Source organism: Lactuca sativa, chromosome 5 (assembly GCF_002870075.4).
Source record: "Lactuca sativa cultivar Salinas chromosome 5, Lsat_Salinas_v11, whole genome shotgun sequence".
NCBI lineage: Eukaryota > Viridiplantae > Streptophyta > Magnoliopsida > Asterales > Asteraceae > Lactuca > Lactuca sativa.
In genome coordinates this window covers 230,217,919-230,237,937 of record NC_056627.2, presented here as the reverse complement: position 1 = coordinate 230,237,937, position 20,019 = coordinate 230,217,919, and the positions used below count along the sequence as shown (strand labels likewise).

The 20,019-nt window shown below is 34.6% G+C and overlaps 2 protein-coding genes across 2 annotated transcripts; one reads left to right on the top strand and one right to left on the bottom strand.

Moving 5' to 3' along the window:
• The first annotated feature begins 607 nt into the window (after positions 1-607).
• LOC111881813 (uncharacterized) lies at positions 608-9,755 on the top strand. The gene is made up of 6 exons (XM_023878202.3): positions 608-744; positions 2,250-2,451; positions 7,507-8,136; positions 8,333-8,453; positions 8,569-8,628; positions 8,707-9,755. Exons 3-6 carry the CDS (start codon positions 7,544-7,546, stop codon positions 9,559-9,561), a joined length of 1,629 nt encoding a protein of 542 aa, XP_023733970.1. The 5' UTR covers positions 608-744; positions 2,250-2,451; positions 7,507-7,543; the 3' UTR covers positions 9,562-9,755.
• A 1,619-nt stretch (positions 9,756-11,374) lies between these two features.
• LOC111881868 (uncharacterized) lies at positions 11,375-13,374 on the bottom strand. The gene is made up of 3 exons (XM_023878252.3): positions 12,604-13,374; positions 12,032-12,216; positions 11,375-11,951 (listed from the first exon to the last, which is right to left on the bottom strand). Exons 1-3 carry the CDS (start codon positions 13,106-13,108, stop codon positions 11,574-11,576), a joined length of 1,068 nt encoding a protein of 355 aa, XP_023734020.1. The 5' UTR covers positions 13,109-13,374; the 3' UTR covers positions 11,375-11,573.
• Between the last annotated feature and the right edge of the window lie 6,645 nt (positions 13,375-20,019).

Below are 20,019 nucleotides of genomic sequence, written 5' to 3'. Positions count from 1 at the left end.
AAAAATGCAAAGACATAAAGTTTTATAACAAAAGTGGTTTTTTTTATTAGAATACAGATAGATCCTTAAAAGAAATGACTTAACAAGTGAAAGAGATGAGCAAAACCTTTGTTTCGTTGGAAACAATGTCATTGCATCGATCAGTTTGGGTTGTGGTGACCTGGTAAAGCATCGAAAGATATATTAGATAAGATATTGATCCATGTTAAAATCTTGACACTACTCAGCTCCTGTGGCCATAAGGTTTGTCTGTAGTGACTCTAAAGCATGAGACATAACCTCATGTTTGCAGCGGAGATTAATCAGTGTGCGAAAACTGGTCCAAAACGGTATTCTAACTAGAACTGAACTAGCTAAAACGGACTTAGGCACTGTATCTAGTTAGAATATATAATAGTAAAGTAAGTCAGGTGTCGATCACAAGGAACAATATTCCAACTAGAAAGTAACTACTATTAATTAAACCAAAGAAAAACAATTAATATCACAATTTAGTAAAAAATGAGATTTTTTATAAATTTTAAATCATTTTGTTTTTAATTAATTTATTTATTTTTCATAGTATGGAAATATAGCCACAGCCCACAAATCTGCAACATGGACACGTCAAGAATTTGGCCCAATAGTCTACTGGAACCTCATAAATACTTATTAAATTAGGGGTTTTCTGGAGCACCTTAGCAGATATCAAAAACCGATCGATAGGAATTGCGAACGCGAAGGGTTTTGAGGCACAAGTTTAAGGTTAGTAATCTTTATTAAGCATCAAATTACAGCGTAATTGGTCAATATGTATGACTTATGATCACTCTCGCAGTGTAGTTTGACACGTCGCAAACACTTGAACTATTTAGCGATCATTTAGGGTTTGGGGTGTTTTGTATGCTCTTCTAGGTTCTTACCCCTTCGAATTTTTTTATATTTGTGTTTATTGATGCACATTTGTATGTATCATTGTGTGCACCTGTGTATTGATTGGTAGAATGCTTATGTTATTTTTTTCGTTTAAATTCAATGAAATTTTGTTAGTTTGGAAGTAAGAGAGTGTCGTCAGTGAGGTTTGAGGTTTGAACTGTGGAAACTAACTCATAGATTAAAGCCCTAATTATGGCGAATTTAAGGTTCTAATGAAAGTCTGATGGATAAAGAGGCTTATACTGGTTGAAGAATCAGAAATGGAGTAAAATTTTGGTGTTCTTTTTTTTGCTTGGTTTGACTTGAGGCTGGAAGGCTCAAGAAACATTTATTATGTATGTATATGTGTCTGTATGCGTTTTAGAAATATGTGATAAAGACTTAGTACACTCTGTGTATGTGTTTCAAGTCTTTCATAAAAGGTTAGGCATATGGTTAAAAATGGAAAGGTAGCAAAGTATGGGTGGAAAAGAGAGCTTAATGTTATATAGGTTATTAACTTCAAATATGTGATCAAGCCTTAATACCACATTATGATGCTACTTTCTGCCTAAAAACGTGAAAAGAGACCTAGGGTCTCATCTATAAAGTATAAACACACTCCTTATTTGCATCGGAATGCATCATGCTTTTTAAAACCATGTTTCTAACTTACATTTACATCTTAATCCTTTACATGACATCTTATGTATAGTCATACTCATACATACATATTATGCCAGATTGTATATCCCAATTCCCAACATATCTAGTCATCATAATGACCTATTTCATACTTTACATAACATCTTATCTGACCTTGCTTTACATAGATATGTAGGCATATCATGTGTACGCATGCATGTATATAATATGTAGGCATATCATGTATACACATACATGTTCTTAACAATCTAACTTCATTTGATCATCACCCCAATTACATGAACACTGAACATCAATTTTAAGAGAAAAATGATATTATATACCTCTTATTTGTAGTGGAAATCTCTTCAAATGTTGTTAGAATTGTTGGATAGCAGCTTTAGTCACTAAAAGATTGCCAATTACTTACCATCATAATCCATTTAACCAATGTGCTTTCACTTATGTATTTTCTTTGTATTCTAACACTTTTCTTATTCATAATGCCATGTCATTTGTAAGAAGTTTTTGATCATTAACATCTTCTTACATTTAGAATCATGAATCAATGAATGACAATGTTGATTTATTTACGTTTACAATGTTTTTGTGAAATATCAAAATTGGCTTGGTTGTGTGTATATGGTGTATAACTTAAAACATGTGTAATTAGTTTTTTACTGATTACTTTTTTCTATATATTTCTGCAGGCTCTTTGTGGTGGAGTTAGCTATACACACCTTATTGTCACAAAACTACAGTAAACATCTTACCACTAGTGGCATTTTGTGAGGAAAAAAACAAAGAAGCAAACTTTCAAAATCTTAACCTTTTGTAACAACGAATCAAGAGAGGGATTATAATAGAGGAACTAATTCAACTTGATGACTAACAGAAGTTCTTGAGAAATTGGTATGCCTTTCAACTAATTCTTTTCAAAAGAGAATTTATTTAGAAAATTTGGCTTCTTTTATTAACATCTGTTTTCTAAGTAATTAGGGGGTGTTTGAGTATGATTTTTTTTGGGCTTAAGCTTATGAGCTTAAGAGCTTAAGAGCTTATAAGATAAAAAAGTGTTTGGATTAGCTTATGACTTATTAGCTAATAAGCTCTTTTAAAAATAGTGTGTGGATTATTAGCTTTTTTTTGTAAAATAACTAAAAAGGAGCATCATGTAGTGTTGTGAAAAGAAGAATTATTTAGGGTTGAGGGTAAATAGATAGGTAAATATGATATTTGGCTTATTTTTAGATAAAATAAGCTCATAAGCTTAAGCTAGTAAGCTAACTCAGACACTATTTTATTCATAAGCCCAAAAAATAATGTTATAAGCTAAAAAGCCTGAAAAATAAGCGAAAACAAACACCCCCTTAGTCTGGTTTATAAAACTTTGTAGGAATATATTTCTTTTCTTTAGGCCTCATTTGCTTGAATCACTCACTCTACCTTTTCACATAGGACAAATTACAGCAAATAGCAACATACTTTACCCTCTTTTACCCATAATAGCAACCAAGTTACATATTTTTACCAATATAGGTAATATGTATCTTGAAACCTATAAAAAAAAGCTGGCTTATATTTCAACTTATTGCAGTCTAGTGTTTGGTGGGACCAGTAAGGTAATTGAGATAAGCTAATGGGCCTTTTTACACAAGTTTTCCAAATATACCCTTGTTATTATTGGCTTTATGAGTTTTGGATTTCAGGCTGGAAAAATGGTGTTGTGGGCGGATTTGGTCTGCATAAGAAAGTAAAAAAGATATAATTATAACAATGAATTAAATTTTAAAACTAAATGATATTACCAACATGACAATCATGGGGCAGCTGAGCCAATAATAACATGCCCCATCAGCATTTCTGGACATAGAAACTAGTAAGTGTAGCAAAGTACATTGCTACAATAAGCTGTGCTACAACCTGACAACTTTGGACTTGGAAGTATATTCAGCATAAACCATCTTATTTACAAAAATTCCAACAATTATAATTTCTTACAATTTTTGACATCTGAAAAGTCCTTGTTTATCACTATACATCTGCATAGGTAGTGGTAGGTGATAGATTCCCTAGGTGTTTATCGATATTATTTAGGTGTATCTACAGTATGCATCCAATTGGCATAAGTTTTAAGCATCTGAATCATAGAAAGCAAGTGATTTACACAATTAAAATGAATAAAATAATGAACTGTGACACCACACATTCAACAGAAAGCATTTGCAAGACAGGAAAGAAGGAAGAAATGCACATCAATGAAAAAAATAAATAAATTCTATTTTAGATTGATCGAGGTCTATGGAAAAGATGCTGATGTGGCAAATAATCATTTTAAACATGGTTAATCACTCCAAGTTCATAGTTCAACGTTGGGTTCATCTGAATTCTGATCTACATGTACTGAATTTTATATGGGTTCATAAGGAAGAGCAACAATTACTTGGAAATAGATGCCAATTAAATTCTAACCATATGATATAGTTCATGGTTTTGAATCAGATCACTAGATTTATTGCTAATCATTTCATAAAAATGAAAATTGAGTCAATCTCATCAATATGCTTAGTGAAACAAACGGATCCATTGCATAAAATATGAAAATTTCATTAACTTTTCATAAAGCAAAAGCCAAAGAATACAATGGAAGGAAGGAAAATGAGTAATATCACCTCAATTAGTTGTTTGGTATGATTCTTTGTTTTTAAAAGATGAGTAAATTGCAAAATTGGTCTCCATGGTATTCCAAAAATTGCAGTTTGAGTTTATTTATTTTTTCATTCGCGTGGTCAGCTCCAAAATTGAAAATTTCTTGTAGATTTGGTACCTGTCATATCCCAAAAAGTGCAAATTTGGTCCCTATGATATCTAAAAAGTGCAGTTTGATTTCTGCTTATTAAGCCAGTTAACACGAAGTACCAAATCTACATAAAAATTTCAATTTTAGACCGATCATGTAAATGAAAAACATGGATTCAAACAACATTTTTTGGGATACAATATTGACCAATTTTGCAATTTACTCTTAAAAGATTTCAAATTACAAATGAAAAAAAAAATGAAAAATAACAGAAGGGAGAATGTTGAGGGGGTGTAATTTTTCAAGGATAGAGGAACCTAAAATAAGTCATTTAGCTGAAAAGGACTTTACATCTCCTAGTCATCTTCAATCAAGGAAAAAACCCAAAATGCTAAAAATGTACTAATTTTAAAATTTTAGTAAATCAGTTTGTGTCTGTGTGTTCAAGCTCAAGCACTAAGGTCTATGGAAAACTCATCTTATGAAAAAGTTTCAAATTAATGAAATGGAAATGTCTTTAAATAGTAACCAAGTTTGACTTGTTACCTGTTGGAGTGGTGACATGGACATGGCAACATATTTGGATTTCAATCAATCAAATAGTAAAACTTGTCATATTTAATAAAATTAATAAAATTTTATTATATTTGTCATCATTAAAAAATAATAGGAAAATGGGTAGGAGGAAAAAATAGGAGGATATTTGATTTATCTTTGTTCTAATGTTTTGAAAATGGTGATCCATTTATTAAAGGGTTTACACCATTCATTTCTCGTGTATGTACCAAAACGCATGTTTAGTCCCTATTTTTAAAAATTAATTCGGATCGTTTCTCATTTGTTTAAAATTTGCACATTTCATCCCTCCGAACGTAAAAAAGACTATTTTACCCTTAACAATTTCTTTTTTAATTTTCTTTTATTTTTTATCATTTTTAAATTATAAAAAAAATAAAAAGAAAATATATCCGACTACCCACCCTCCCCATTCCATTTCCCAATGTCCTTTCCTCTCAATAATCAATAGAAAGCTCCACATCTCCGATCAAAATCCTTAGGCAAATCATCACCGACGACTTTTCCACCTCCACTTCATTTTGTTTCCAAACTCGTCTCATCACCTCCGATTCTCCACCTCTTGACTCGACTAAAAACAAATCTCACAAAGACTATGTACAACCTCTTGAAACGACCAGTGGTGGCAACACATGACAAAAGAAGAGATTACCGGTGGTGGTGATGGTGATGGTGATGCTCGATCTGAAGCCCTTAAAGTGAAATCCGTCATGAACACCCCAAAGTCCTCGATCTAAAACCACACATTCCTTATATATGAATCTGAAACCCTAGGTGGTGGTTTTGAAACCCTCGACGACAACATGACTCTTATTCTCCATCTCTGATGGCGTCGATGATGCACATGTGAACAAGGAGATCATCAATCTCTAAACCCTAGCTGATGGTGTTTGTCTAGGTTTTAAATAACGTAAAGCGCCTCAAAGCGTTTTGGGCTTTGGGAGTAAAAGTGCTAAGCGAAAGCGCCCGCTTAGAGCATACGAAGCGCCCTTTATTAAAAAAAATTAAATATAGAAATTATATATAAATACTTAAAAAAACATATCCTGCATATTGCATAAGGCATCAATTTCACAAGTCAAAAGTCGATTTCAAAAGTTAAAAGTAGCATCAGACATGGTGATAAAAAAAAGGCTCCACAATCACTTCCAATATCCTCTTCCACCTCTTCAGAGGAGAGAGGAGGGCAGGAGGCCGAAGAGGAATATGGAGAAGAAGAAACGTTTTCCCGCCTACTGATGTTGTCTTTGTGTTGCGACGTACGGATTCTCATTTTAATAACCCTACATCCTACGTATCTAATTAAAAAATACACTAAACCTGGCCCAGCTAATTAAATAAGCCCAGCATACCAAAAGCACTATTAAGCGCCGCTTTACCAAATCGGAAAAAGCGGCAAAAGCGCCGACTTAAGCGGTGAGTAAAGGAATCTGAGCGCATTACTAATTCAAAAGCGATTTTTATTTTCATATGAGCGCCTAGCGCATTAAGCGGTCCAAAGCACCGCTTTTTAAAACCAAGGTGTTCGTGAAACCCTAAGCGGCGATTTGAAACCTTGTGGCCTGTGTTGTTGGTCGTTGAAGGTGGTCGACAGGACAAGAGCTGTGCTCAGTGGTTTGAAGGTGGCTCACGGTGAAGATGATGACCGATGGAGGAGATTACAAAATGGTGATTAGAGAAGAAGGGGTATCCGATCGAAAAATGAGGAGGAAAGAGAGGCTGTGGTGGCGGGTAGTTCTTCGGCGATGGTGGTTCGCCGGTGGTTGAAAGGCAACGGTGGTGTTTGTGATTTTTTTTTTGTGAGGGTGAGGTTGGTTGTTCATAATGAGAGACTAATGAATAAGGGGATGGACCTTTTTTTTTTTCCTAAATATAATTAATAACAATAAATAAATAAAAAATAAATAAAAAAAGGGACTAATGAATAAGGGGATGGTCATTTTCTGAACTAAATTCGCAATAAAACCACATACATGGACGAAGTGTGTAAGTTTTAAACAAACAAGGGACGGTCCGAGTTAATTTCTGAAAATAGAGACTGAATGTGCATTTTAGCACCTACATGAATCAACTAACCTATTGGTCATTTGTGGACTTTACTGTGAATTTCCACCCAATTGAGTAATTCCCATGTGAAAAACATTGCAAAATGTAAGTTAAAAGAGTTTGAGTTACCTTAATGGAACAATTGTGAAAATTTGGTTACTATTTAACTATTTAATAAAATTAGTAACACTTGATTACGAAATGTGGACTTTTTAAATTATATATCACTGGACACTGCTCCTAACTAAATGCACTATTCACTTAATAGAGAAAGAAAATCAGGGATCATATTCTCAAATACTTTTTCAACCGCTTATCCATAGACAACATTCAGAAAAAAGAGAAACAGAGCCTAAGACATAAATTCAATGAAAATCAAAACTCACGTAATCTGTAATCACCTAGTTTGACGGGAACTGGTTATCTTACATAATATGAATACAATAAAATAATCATCCTGCTTTAGCCACATTGCACATAAAACCTTGTTTTCTACTTATATTTATACTTTCTTGAATTGATCAAAGTTTCATTCTCTATTTCAGTTTGTGGGTGAAATTAGAAATCAATTATCTTAGGGTTATGTTGAAAGATAATTGGGAAGAGAAACATGGTACTCATGTGGGCAATATGAATATGATGCTTCAATCTCTTGAAGGATTTTCTGATAACCAACCATCTTCTATAATAGAAGCAGTGAGCTTCAAGCATCACCAGAATCATAATGTATCAGAAACCCGACCAGTAGTAGATAATGGTTTTAGCCAAAGTGAAGCTCATAAATCTTTGCCCCCCATGGAAGCTTCTAAAACAGATGCAGAAAAATCTGTACTTGGTTCTACTTCTAATATGCAAGAATTGATAAAGTTTCTATCTACCAATTATGGACCTTTGAAAACGCCTCTTGAGATGGGAACTCCTGAATATTTGAGACTTGTTGAGATCTTGCAACAGAGTGATTCTTATTCAAAAGTTGGAGGACTTGATAATAATAATAATAATAATGCTACAAGCGTAGTAGGGATGTCAGAGCAAAATGAAATACTAAGCATAAATAATGATGATGAAGAGAAAGTAGTTGGGTATGACAAGAAAAATGATTCAAAGAAGCTGTGGGAGGGATCTCTTCAACTAAGTTCTTCTGTCACTTTATCCGCAGCTGCCTTCTTTAGAAGGTCTTTTCATGTTTTACCTTTAACCTATCATGTGCAAACTACAAATCTTAATTAGTTCAAATGGGATTTAACTTTTTCCTTGAATCTAAGATCTTGTAAACATCAAGAAATGATTACATATGGAGTTTGTGAAGATATTATTTAGTGTTAGGGTTTGATCTTATCTTATGTGTGATTGGTTGTTTGTATTATGTAGTGGTGAGAAATTGGTTTGTGACAAGTGGCCTGAATCCATACAAGTGAAAGGAAAAGTAAGATTAGAGGCTTTTGAGAAATATGTTAAAGATCTTCCTCGCTCACGCAACCGTGGATTAATGGTAACATGTCATCTTGCTTTCATTTTTTAGTCTACTTACTTATGATCATCACAACAACACATATATTCCATAATGTATTACTTCTCTCTTAAAGTTTTGATATAATGATGTGTAGGTTATCTCAGTATGCTGGAAGGAAGGATCTTCCAACACTGGGCTAACAGGCATGAAAGAGGTAAGTTTCACTTTCATATATATGGACCACAAATTTCTCCCAAAATAACCATATATTCATGACTTATAATTTTTTTAGGTAGCGAAAGGATACAAGAAAAGTTCAAGGGTTGGATTTGCGCAAGTTTTATCAGGAATAGATCTTTACATATGTCCACGCAGCGACCCCATCATCACAATTCTAGCCAAATACGGTTTCTTCAAAGGCATGTCGGTCCTTGATGACAAGCAACAGGATTCCATGATCGGTTGTGTTGTATGGCGTAAAAACCGTCCTCTAAATCCTGTAAATACCAAAAATGCCCCTGATTCAAATCATCCAATACAACCTCCAAATTCCCCACCCTCTTTACCTGAAGAACCTCCTCTGACTTCCAACACTGAAACTGCTACTGATGTTGACCATAATTCAGCCTCTAATTCTACTCCTGATACTTGTAATTTGGTCGTTCAAAAAAGGGCGTTTCAGGATGATGTTGATGATCTTCCTGAGTTTGACTTTGGTTCAAGACTGGCGGCGGCAGCTGTGGTGGTCAACTGTCAAAAGATGGATAATTCTGTAGAGCAGTTGTCGAAAAAGACTAAACTTTTTGATGATAATGATGATGACATGCCTGAATGGTGCCCACCCATGCCGCCATCCAACTTCCACAATTTACCATTATGCCCTCCACGACCGCCACCCCTTCCTATCCTGCCACCGCCACCGCCACGACCCGACACCCGTCCATCATTCTCTTATCAACCGTTTCGACCTTCCATTACTTCTCCACCACCAACTTTCATGGCAGCTCCACTTCCACCACCGCCGCCACTGCCGCTGCCGCCACCACCACCACCACTAGGCAGGTTCAATTCTAATCAAGGTATGTGGCATAGGCCGGGTTTGTCTAATGGTAATCCTTTGTTTAACAGAAGACCTCCACAGCAGTGAAATGAAGAAGGATCTGTAATAACAGGATTGGTAGGAAGTTTGTACATATGTTGTTGGTTTTTTTTTAATGAAATAGGTAGAAGGTGTTTTGCAGGGGTTTCATGTTGTAGTCTATGTTCATCTTTTTGAATACCTGGAAACACATGTTAAATCTTTTCTTTGTTTTTTGTTCAAAAAATCGTGTTAAATAGCAACTAACTGTGTTTTATTGTTTTTAACAGATTAGTTTTTTTTTACCCACAATAACAACCAACTTGTATTTTTAGAGATTTAAAAGCTGGAGTATATTATAAACTAAAACTTGTAAAATCATGATGTGGCACCCGTTAATGTCTACATCATCCATGTCTTAGAAAAAATGACATGGAATTTTCTTAATTTAAATTTGGTTTTTATCTCAACAGAATATAGAACATGAAATAAGTAGCTAGTCTGAATCACAAAATGGCCTTATTCACAAAACCGATACTTTTTGCCTAGCAATTTGTGAAACATGAGCTCTTACATTCTGCTGGCCACCCTAATGATCAACAAGTATCGATTGACAAAAAACAACCATCAAATTTAGGAATACAACCCGTTACTCTATTATTCAAAGCTTTTTATACTTAAATATTTTTGTTGTCAGTTTTTATTTAATATTATGGCACTTATATTGGAAAGAAAAACATTTTGCTCCACAAATTAAGTTTATTAAAATAAACATGTATAATACTTTGTTACAAATATGGGGTATTTCGATTGCTTGGATTCACTGAAAGTCATGATTGCATTATCAAGTTGAAGTATTTCGATGATACTCTCGAAATCTCAATTAGATAAATTTCAGTGATGTTTCAAAACAGAGAATGTAAGAAGTTATTATCTTGATGTACCAAATTAATGACTAAAATCGGGTATAACACCATTGTCTGAAAACTAAAATCGGGTATATTCATCAAGATTGTATTGGTCAACAAATTAATCCTCTTACACTTAAATAATATTAGTCATACAAATCACGAATAAATTTAGTCTTCAAAAAAAAAAATATAAATAATTACAACACTCAATCCCAAACACCAATACAAAATAAAACAAAAGTGTAAATATAGAAGAATAAAGATTAATGGAGAGATAAGTAAATTGATCACATGAATTCATAGTAGTTCACCTCAACTTAAGGCTAAATGATCCTTTTTTATACAACATGAAAAAACACGATGATGAAAAGAATCGTGATTACTCACTACATTACCACCCACTATCTAATGCAATAATGCACAAACACACATAACAATAAAAAAAATTTACAACCTTATACACTATGTATGTTAGTATTTTGCTCCTTACATTTATAATTATATTTGACGAAAAAAATTGAGCTAGAATCATCAAGTATATCAAGATTTTCCCATTTCCTTCCATTCGGTTTAAGATTATAAGACTTAGGCTGTGTTTGGCGCGCCACAACTAGCTGATAAGCTAGCTTATTTTTCGAGCTTTTTTATGTTGTCGTATTTGGTAAACCAAAAAATAGCTTATAAGCTAGCTTTTTGAAAAACTACTTACACTAGCTTTTTAGGAGTTTTTTTAAAAATTTCCAGATACACCCCTTAATTAATTATAGAAACACATACTTTCACATATCCTTTTATGTAATTTTATATATTTCAGCTAGCTTTTCAGCTAGTTTTACCAAATGCCATTTTTTATCAGCTAGCTTTTCAGCTATCAGCTAGCTTTTTAGCTAACAGCTAGCTTTTCAGCTAGTACGCCAAACATAGCGTTAACAATTCTGCTACATGTTACAAACGTTCACACGCACACACTCTTGAGTAAAACATGTGACCTTGTTAGCATCAACAACAACGTTTTATTTACACACAAATACATTAATTAACCTACCGAATTATCAGATTCCATAAAACCAATCAACATTTACAATGTAGACACCCCTTTAGAAAAACATGTAATTCCCCAAAATGGAAAGAAACAATTAGGTAAGATTTAAGGAAGATAAAAGTGTTGTTCTAAAGATCAACATCCCCTACAGCTTGCCAATCACTTGATTCTTCACTTTCTGAATAATGCCTTGACTGGTTTGTTTTTCTTTCATTAAGACGAACCCAATCACTTGCTTCACTAGCTGAAGAAACCCTGCTACTTTCTCTTTGTCTAATACCTGATAATCTACCAGAAAGATCATTATCTTCATCCTCTAGATCACTGAAAGAAACATCATCTTCATGGTGTTCACTCTTAGTACTCTTGTTGGCTTGTTCACTGCTATTTACCTCACTACCCTTTTCAGATAAACTTGTATTTCCTTTGGTATCCTCTGATAACTCCATGGATGTATTATTCTTGCTCCTCAGTTTTTGCAGAAGCACCTCGCGTATTTCCACAATCTATATGGAAAACAACACTTGAGATATGTTTTTATCTCATTGTTGTGATAATTAATATGAAGTTATGGACTTATGGTTACCTCTGGGGTTGATAGAAGCATATAATCATCCTCTTTCAATCTTGGAAGCAACAGAATGAAATAAATCATCCAAAAGTGTTGTTCACTCATGTGATTGTGAATTTTATGCCTCAAAGTGGTCAAACGTGGTACTAGTTGTTGTATGACAGATGTGTGGTCTTTCTGAATGTCGGATAGATCAAAATCTGTTTTTTTGATGGAATTACGTTAAATTTTCCATAGTATTAGCTATTAACATGACTACACAAGATTAGAATAATCTTTTAATCCCTTTTTGACATCTTAAATCAGCATCTAGCTATCTCAATTTAACTTACGATCATAATACAAACATACAAATTTAATTTAATCCAATAAGTTTTGACATTCATTAATTAGTTATAAGAACTTTTATATCAGTCAGCATCTACAATCAACATTCAACAAAATGCTAAATCAAAGAAAAGGGAGGTACGCCCAAAAAAGAACTCCATGTATTTTGGTACCTAATTATCTTGTTAGGTTTTCATAAACCAATTCATAATGATCATACCCGGTTATTAAATTGCCAAAAAAGGGGGAAGAAATCACACCTTGGTTTTGTAGAGATAAAGGGAAATCGATCCAACATTCAGGGCGAATAGAGATTTCTTGAACGAAATTGATAACATCATCGGTAACCCCAACAGGGTCAATCTCTTCAAGATCATGATCATCCCCTTGATCAAACTGAAGTAAATTGGAAGCGAATTTAGAAATTTCACTCACTGCTTTATTGGATGAGAGCAGAGAGAGGCCTGTTTTGAAGCTACCACCAATTTCAGCAAGATCGTTCTTTATGCCTGTGTAAGAGGAAGTAGACGACGGTGAAGCCTCGCCAGAATCATCGGACTGCAGTGGCGGGGTTGAAGAAGAAGGTTGTTGTGGTGGTGGAGCAAGAAAGGAAGCAACGTTGTGAAGTTGACGACCGATGGTTTGTGTGATGATGGAAAAGCCTGGTTTGGCGGTGGCGGTGGCGGTGGGGGACTGGGGAGGAGATTTTTCTTCGTCGGAGTTGAAGGGGTTGGGAAGAGGAAGAGAAAACCACGACGAGGACATAGTTTTGTGGTTAGGCTTCTTGGAATTTAGGAGAAAGATGAGAGGGACGCGGACGCCATTAAAGGAGGAGGTGTGAGTTTGGGGATGACGACAAAGACGATGATGGATGCTTTATCTGCGCGCCGTCAGCTTTGTATTATGTAATGTCTCCAGAAAAGGCTTGCAAATATATTAAAATATAAAGTAGTAAGTTAGTATCTTTACGGGATCGATCTTACATACGAAAGTGTATCCAATAATGTAAAGCTGTTTACAATTATGTTTTGTCACTTAAAAAAAAAAAAAAAAACCTAACAAACCTAATCTCTTGTCTAAAAAATTCAACTAATTTATATTTTCGTTCGATTCTCGTTAGGGTTGAAAGTCAACAAATGACATGGCTTATGACGTGGAATTAAATATCGAGAAAATGACTTGTAAGACCAACGGAGTTTCAAACCGTTCAAAAAACATCAATCATGTTTTGTCTCTTCCAAACTCAATAAACTTAACCTTTTGTCTAAAAAAACCCAACGAACTTACATTTTCGTTTAATTCTCATTAGAGTCAACCATATTTATTAGGTATAAAATTAGTTGCAAATGACATGACTAATATTTAATGACATGGAATAAACATATTAGAATTGCCCTTTATATATCGATTTAAGGCTTGAAGAAGAGAAAAACGAACGACGTCTGTGTTCGATCTCTTGTAATGATTATTTCTTTTTCTTCCTCTCAGTCGTTGATGTTTAACTCAAGATCTACAAAAGAAGATATTTGATGATATAAATCCTTGTGGATGTGGATGTCCTTCTCGATTTTGGACATCTAGAACGGAGAATCATCCAAAGTAAAAGTTTAGGGCTTGTCCGAACAGATAGGTAAATGTCATTGAAAGCTTTATCATGTCTATCTTCTATCGATTTGGTTGATTACCTCAATAACTTTTTGTTTTTGAAGGAACCAAACAAATAGTTCTTATTTTTTAAGGAACATATAGGATGTCTCCTTGTGGCGATTTTAGTATGATCCCTAGGCCAGTTCCCCTTTGGTTTGATGCTCCATCTGTGAAGAGAGTCCATTTTCCTTGATCTTCTACTTCTAGAAGTTGTCGGGTCTCTAGTTCTACTTCTGGCTATAGATCATCACTAAAGTAAGCCACAAAGTCTGCTAATGCTTATGACTTTATCGCCGATCTTGGTTCATACTTGATGTCATATGTTCTTAGCTTCATAGACCATTTTGCCATCTTTCCTGACATTTCTAGTTTTCTCATAACATTCTTAAGAGGATAATTAGTTCTTACATGTATAGGATGCGTTTCGAAATAATGTCTTAATTTTGTGGAAGTTGTTTAATGCGAGTATTAGTTTTTCGAGGTGATAATACCTAGTCTCAGGATGCAAGAGACTTTTACTTACATAGTAGATAAGATGTTGTTCACTATCAAGATCCTTGGCCAGAACAATACTTACATCATTCGAAGATACTAAAAGATATAGGATAAATGGTTCCCTATTCGAAGATCCTTAGACAAGACTCGCTTCTATTCCCCTCTTGGTAACCATGTAACCAAGGAATTTTCCTGCCTTCATTCCCAAGTGACATTTGGACAGGTTCAACTTCATGTTGCATTCATCTAATATATCGAAAGCTTCTTCAAGATCCCCAAGGTGATCTTCAGCTCTGACCACCATGTCATCAATGTAGACATCCATGGTTCCCCCAGTTTGTCTTTAAACATTCAATTTACCAATCTTTGATACGTTGCACCTGTATTTTTTAGACTGAAGGGCACAACAATATAACTATATATACATGTGGGGGTTATGAAGACAGTATCTTCTTGATCAGATGGTTCTATTTGTATTTGTTGGAATCCAATTGAGGCATTCATGAATGTTAGTAATTTATGGCCTGCTTTGGCATCTATCATAGAGTCAATGTGTGGCAAACGCAAAGTATCCTTAGGGAAATCCTTATTAAGATCTATGTAGTCCACACTTACTCTCCCTTTTTTGTTCTTCTTTTGTACCACCACTACGTTGGCTAACCACCTTGGAAACTTTACCTCTTTAACAATTCCTGTCTTAAGAAAATTTTCAACTTCCTCTTGGATGATTTGGTTTCTCTTGGGTGCAAACTTCATATAGGCCTCAAAAAAGGATTTATTGAGTTTGTGATTTATAATTTTTTTATCTATACCTGTCATATCTTCGTGTTTCCATGCGACAGTCATTATTCTATATTTTAGGAACTTTATTAGGTCATGCTCGATTTACTTTGGTATTGAAGATCCTATGAGTAATTTAGTGTCAAGATCCTCAAGTTTTAATGACACTTCTTTTGGATCTTGTTCTTCAGCTTCTATTACGTCGTGTGCTCTTTGCTTTAGCTGTTATGCTTTTCTTGGTATTGTGGAAGGCTTCATCAAGGTCTTGTAGCATTCTTTGGATTCTTATTGATCTCTGATGATCTTCACTGTCCCCCAAGGGGTAGGCATCTTGACGCATTAATGGTACATCGATGGAACTGTTTCCATGTCATTACAATTTAATATGAGAAATTCTATATGTACCCCCTAAAATGTTTTTTTTGTACCCCTTGTAAGTAGAATAATGTCTGCATATCCCCCATAATTTAACAATTTATGTGAGTGAGAGAGTATATATAACAAGATCCTTTAATATCTATATAATATGATTTCTTTTGGATTTGTAATTCTATAAAAATTAAAGGTGATTTTTTATTTAAGAAAATGACCATAATAGCAATTTTTTCATCAAAATGAAAAATACAAAAATAACCATAATTTTCATAGGCGGACCACATGCAAATATGTAGATTTTTGTAGTTGTTTGCGTTTTATTTTATTTATTTATTTATATACTGCAAATTTCAAACCTAATAACTCTATAATATGAACTACATTTAAGTTGATTTGTTTTTACATTTAAGTTGATTTGTCTTTGAACATTCGATTTACCAATCTTTGATACGTTGCACCTGTATTTTATTAGACTGAAGGGCATAACAATATAACAGTATATACCTGTGGGGGTTATGAAGGTAGTATCTTGATCAGATGGTTCTATTTGTATTTTTTGGAATCCAGTTAAGGCATCCATGAATGTTAGTAATTTATGGCCTGCTTTGGCATCTATCATAGAGTCAATGTGTGACATCCCCAAAATCACGGCCAGAAAAGACCGATTTTCATTTATGCTTTTAAAATAATTTCAGAGTAAATCCTTTTGATTTGAAAGAGTTGCGGAATTTGTTCCCAAAACAAAACATGATAAAATAATATTTATCAAAGCATTTCATCAAGAGATGCATTTTCATTATATAATCAAAACTCGGGATGTCATGTTCCGATACAGACCATAAAGCATAAACGATAACATTACAAGTCATTCAACAAATATATACATATACATACTTGTAAACAAAACAACTCGATGATTCATCCATCTTATGCTCTTGCGCCACTTCCTGTAATACAAATAAAACTGAGTGGGTCAGGCTTGGGAGCCTGGTGAGCATATAGGGTTTTCAACCCACAATAAATAAATTATATTTAATTTCTCCAACCAATCACTATCCCGATTACCCATTCCCGTTATCCTCACTTTACGTCCCTAAAACAACATCTATCTCAAGGGACCTAATCTAGGATTTTCATCGGGACGGACATTACTGCTAAGGGGTTTCCTCAACAATAGATGTCCTAAAGGCAACCATGAGGGGGGATAGAGTACACCGGTGAACACATCGTTCACAACACCTACAGGTTATGAACCTGCTAGCGTTCCACTGGACTGTCTAGAAAGAGTCCGTGGTCGTTATCCATACTCCGCTGAATAACTAGATCAACAACAACAACATCGAGGCCTCTCATCTGTTTATTACACACCAACTATCTACCCATGTTCTACCCAACATATTAGTAGATAAAAATATATATTTTTATACATAGTTTAAAACTTGTATAGCATGTTCAATCAATATATATATTCCACATAACAGATGAGGCACACCCACATAACATATATTTCATAGAAAGTAATTCAGATATATGAGATAGAAGAGAGTGAATATACATTCACACACATAACAACAAAATTATACACATAACACGTATTTCGTATAAAATACTTCATAATTATGCGTTAGAAGAAAGTAACTACACACTCACTTGATCAGAAGATGATCGGACAGCACTACGGCTTGCAGAAGTAGTAATCCTCAGCAGATATGGAAGATCTCCACAAAAATCGAACTTCTCGCTGGCAGAGCTTCGGCTCGGGAATCGCACTTCTCGGGATCTTTAGGGCTTCGAAACTTGCTTCGGGGCTCGGGAATAATACCGGGGCTTTGGGGTACTTCTGGCACGCAAAACGATGCAAAACGGGAGAGAGAAGAGTGAAAAAGAGCAAATGAGCCGGCTGCCCTCGCATCCTATTTATAGGAGGCTGGAGCCTCGGAGTACGCTGGGCGTACAGCAGTACGCGGGGCGTACACGTCCGAATCGTCATGACATGCATCATCCGAAGAACTCGAGTGCGAGGGACGTCACGCTTCGCTAGGGGTGCAAACGAGCCGAGCCGAGCTCGAGCCTGGTTAGGCTCGGCTCGAGCTCGTTTAAGTTATACGAGGCTCGAGCTCGAGCTCGTAAATAATTCTACAAGCTCGACTTGGGCTCGGGCTCGGCTCGTTTTTTGTCGGACTTGCCTAAATAAGCTTAAGTTCGGCTCGAGCTCGTTAAGAAGCTCGTTTACTAATATCCTAAATCCCTAATCCCCAAATATGTTTTTATTTTAATATATAAATATAATAATAAATTATTTTATATAAAGGCTCGTTTAGGCTCGTGAGCCTAATCAAGCTTAGTGACATAGGCTCGAGCTCGAGCTCGTTTAATAAACGAGCTTAATATTAAGCTCGAGCTCGGCTCGGGCTCGTTTAAAATCGGTTTCGATTCGAGCTTTTAACGATCCGATCTCGAGTAGCTCGCGAGTAGCTTGACTCGTTTGCACCCCTACGCTTCGCTGTACGCTGGGCGTACTTCGGATGAGTCCGATGACTCCCCTTCGGATAATACCGGATTTTATAATTAATTTTAAATATTAATTATTTAATAAACTTTGAAAATTCATATTTTCTTCATACGAACTCTGTTTTTGACGTTCTTTATATCCACCCGTAGGTGAGACTATGTTCTACAACTTTCGTTTAGACTCCGTCGGCTAATTTTGACTTTATTTTTATTAATTATCTTTAGTAGGCCGGCACAGAAAAACTTCGTTATAAATTCATAACTTCTTCGTTTGACGTCCGTTCTCGCCTAACTTTTCATCGTTTCGATACCAACAACGAGATCTTCGATTCTCGTTTAGATTGATTTGGCTAAAAACCGCTTGATCTCAAATCGAGTATTTCGGGCTGCATACCGCTAAGTCGAAACTTCAATAAATTATAACTTCCTCATACGAAGTCAGATTTGGGCGTTCTATATATATTCGGAAACCTCGTTTCAACTACTCCAACATTATCCAAAGATAACGAGTTTATTTTACACTTAAATTTTGACGCTTATTTTTATTTTTAATTAATCAAACCACATAATTAAGCAATTAAGCACAAAACACATAATACTCAAATAATACACTTTTATTATTTCAAAACGGGTTACAAAGGTTAACCTAGACCATTATATCAATATTAATGACAGGCCCAGAAACACAGGCGTTACACAATGTGTGGAAAACGCAAAGGATCCTTAGGGAAATCCTTATTAAGATCTATGTAGTCCACACTCACTCTCCATTTTTTGTTCTTCTTTTGTACCACCACTACATTAGCTAACTACCTTGGAAACTTTACCTCTTTAACAATTCCTGTCTTAAGAAGGTTTTCAACTTCCTTTTGGATGATTTGGTTTCTCTCGGGTGCAAACTCCATTCTTTTTTGATTTATAGGCCTTAAAAAAGGATTTATATTGAGTTTGTGAGTTATAATTTTTTTTATCTATACCTGTTATATCTTTGTGTTTCCATACGACAATCTTTTTTCTATACTTTAGGAACTTTATTAGGTCATGCTCGATTTCCTTTGGTATTGAAGATCCTATGAGTACTTTAGCGTCAAGATCCTCAAGTTTTAATGACACTTCTTTTAGATTTTGTTCTTCAACTTCTATTATGTCTTGTGCTCTTTGCTTTAGTTGTTATGCTTTTCTTGGTATTGTGGAAGGCTTCATCAAGGCCTTGTAGTATTCTTTGGATTCTTATTGATTTCCGATGATCTTCACTGTCCCCCAAGGGGTAGACATCTTGACGCATTAATGGTACGTCGATGGAACTGTTTCCATGTCATTGCAATTTAATATGAGAAATATAAGAAATTCTATATGTACCCCCTAAAATGTTTTTTTGTACCCCTTGTAAGTAGAATAATGTCTGCATATCCCCCATAATTTGACAATTTATGTGAGTGGGAGAGTACATATAACAAAATCCTTTAATATTTATATAATATGATTTCTTTTGGATTTGTAATCCTATAAAAATTAAAGGTGATTTTTTATTTAAGAAAATGACCATAATAGTAATTTTTCATCAAAATGAAAAATACAAAAATAACCATAATTTTCGCAGGCGGACCACATGCAAATCTGTAGATTTTTGTAGTTGTTTGCGGTTTATTTTATTTATTTTTTTTTGCAAATTTCAAACCTAATAACTCTATAATATGAACTACATTTAAGTTGATTTGTTTTTACAATGTGTTCTTTGTAAGAAGGGTTTTCCATTAATATATTACACTCCAAATTTGAATGTCAGAAAATCATAATTTTTAGCTCCAAAGTAGGTCAGTCGGTGAAAAATATGAAAAACAACTCAACTTTGATCCTTCATAAATTCC

Coding starts and splice junctions, on each gene's coding strand:
- LOC111881868 (XM_023878252.3), bottom strand. CDS start 13,108: ATGTCCTCGTCGTGGTTTTCTCTTCCTCTTCCCAACCCCTTCAACTCC. Junction 12,217..12,603: donor TTTATCTCTACAAAACCAAG/GTGTGATTTCTT, acceptor TCAAAAAAACAG/ATTTTGATCTATCCGACATT. Junction 11,952..12,031: donor TGCTTCTATCAACCCCAGAG/GTAACCATAAGT, acceptor TTTTCCATATAG/ATTGTGGAAATACGCGAGGT.
- LOC111881813 (XM_023878202.3), top strand. CDS start 7,544: ATGTTGAAAGATAATTGGGAAGAGAAACATGGTACTCATGTGGGCAAT. Junction 8,137..8,332: donor GCAGCTGCCTTCTTTAGAAG/GTCTTTTCATGT, acceptor TGTATTATGTAG/TGGTGAGAAATTGGTTTGTG. Junction 8,629..8,706: donor GGCTAACAGGCATGAAAGAG/GTAAGTTTCACT, acceptor TAATTTTTTTAG/GTAGCGAAAGGATACAAGAA.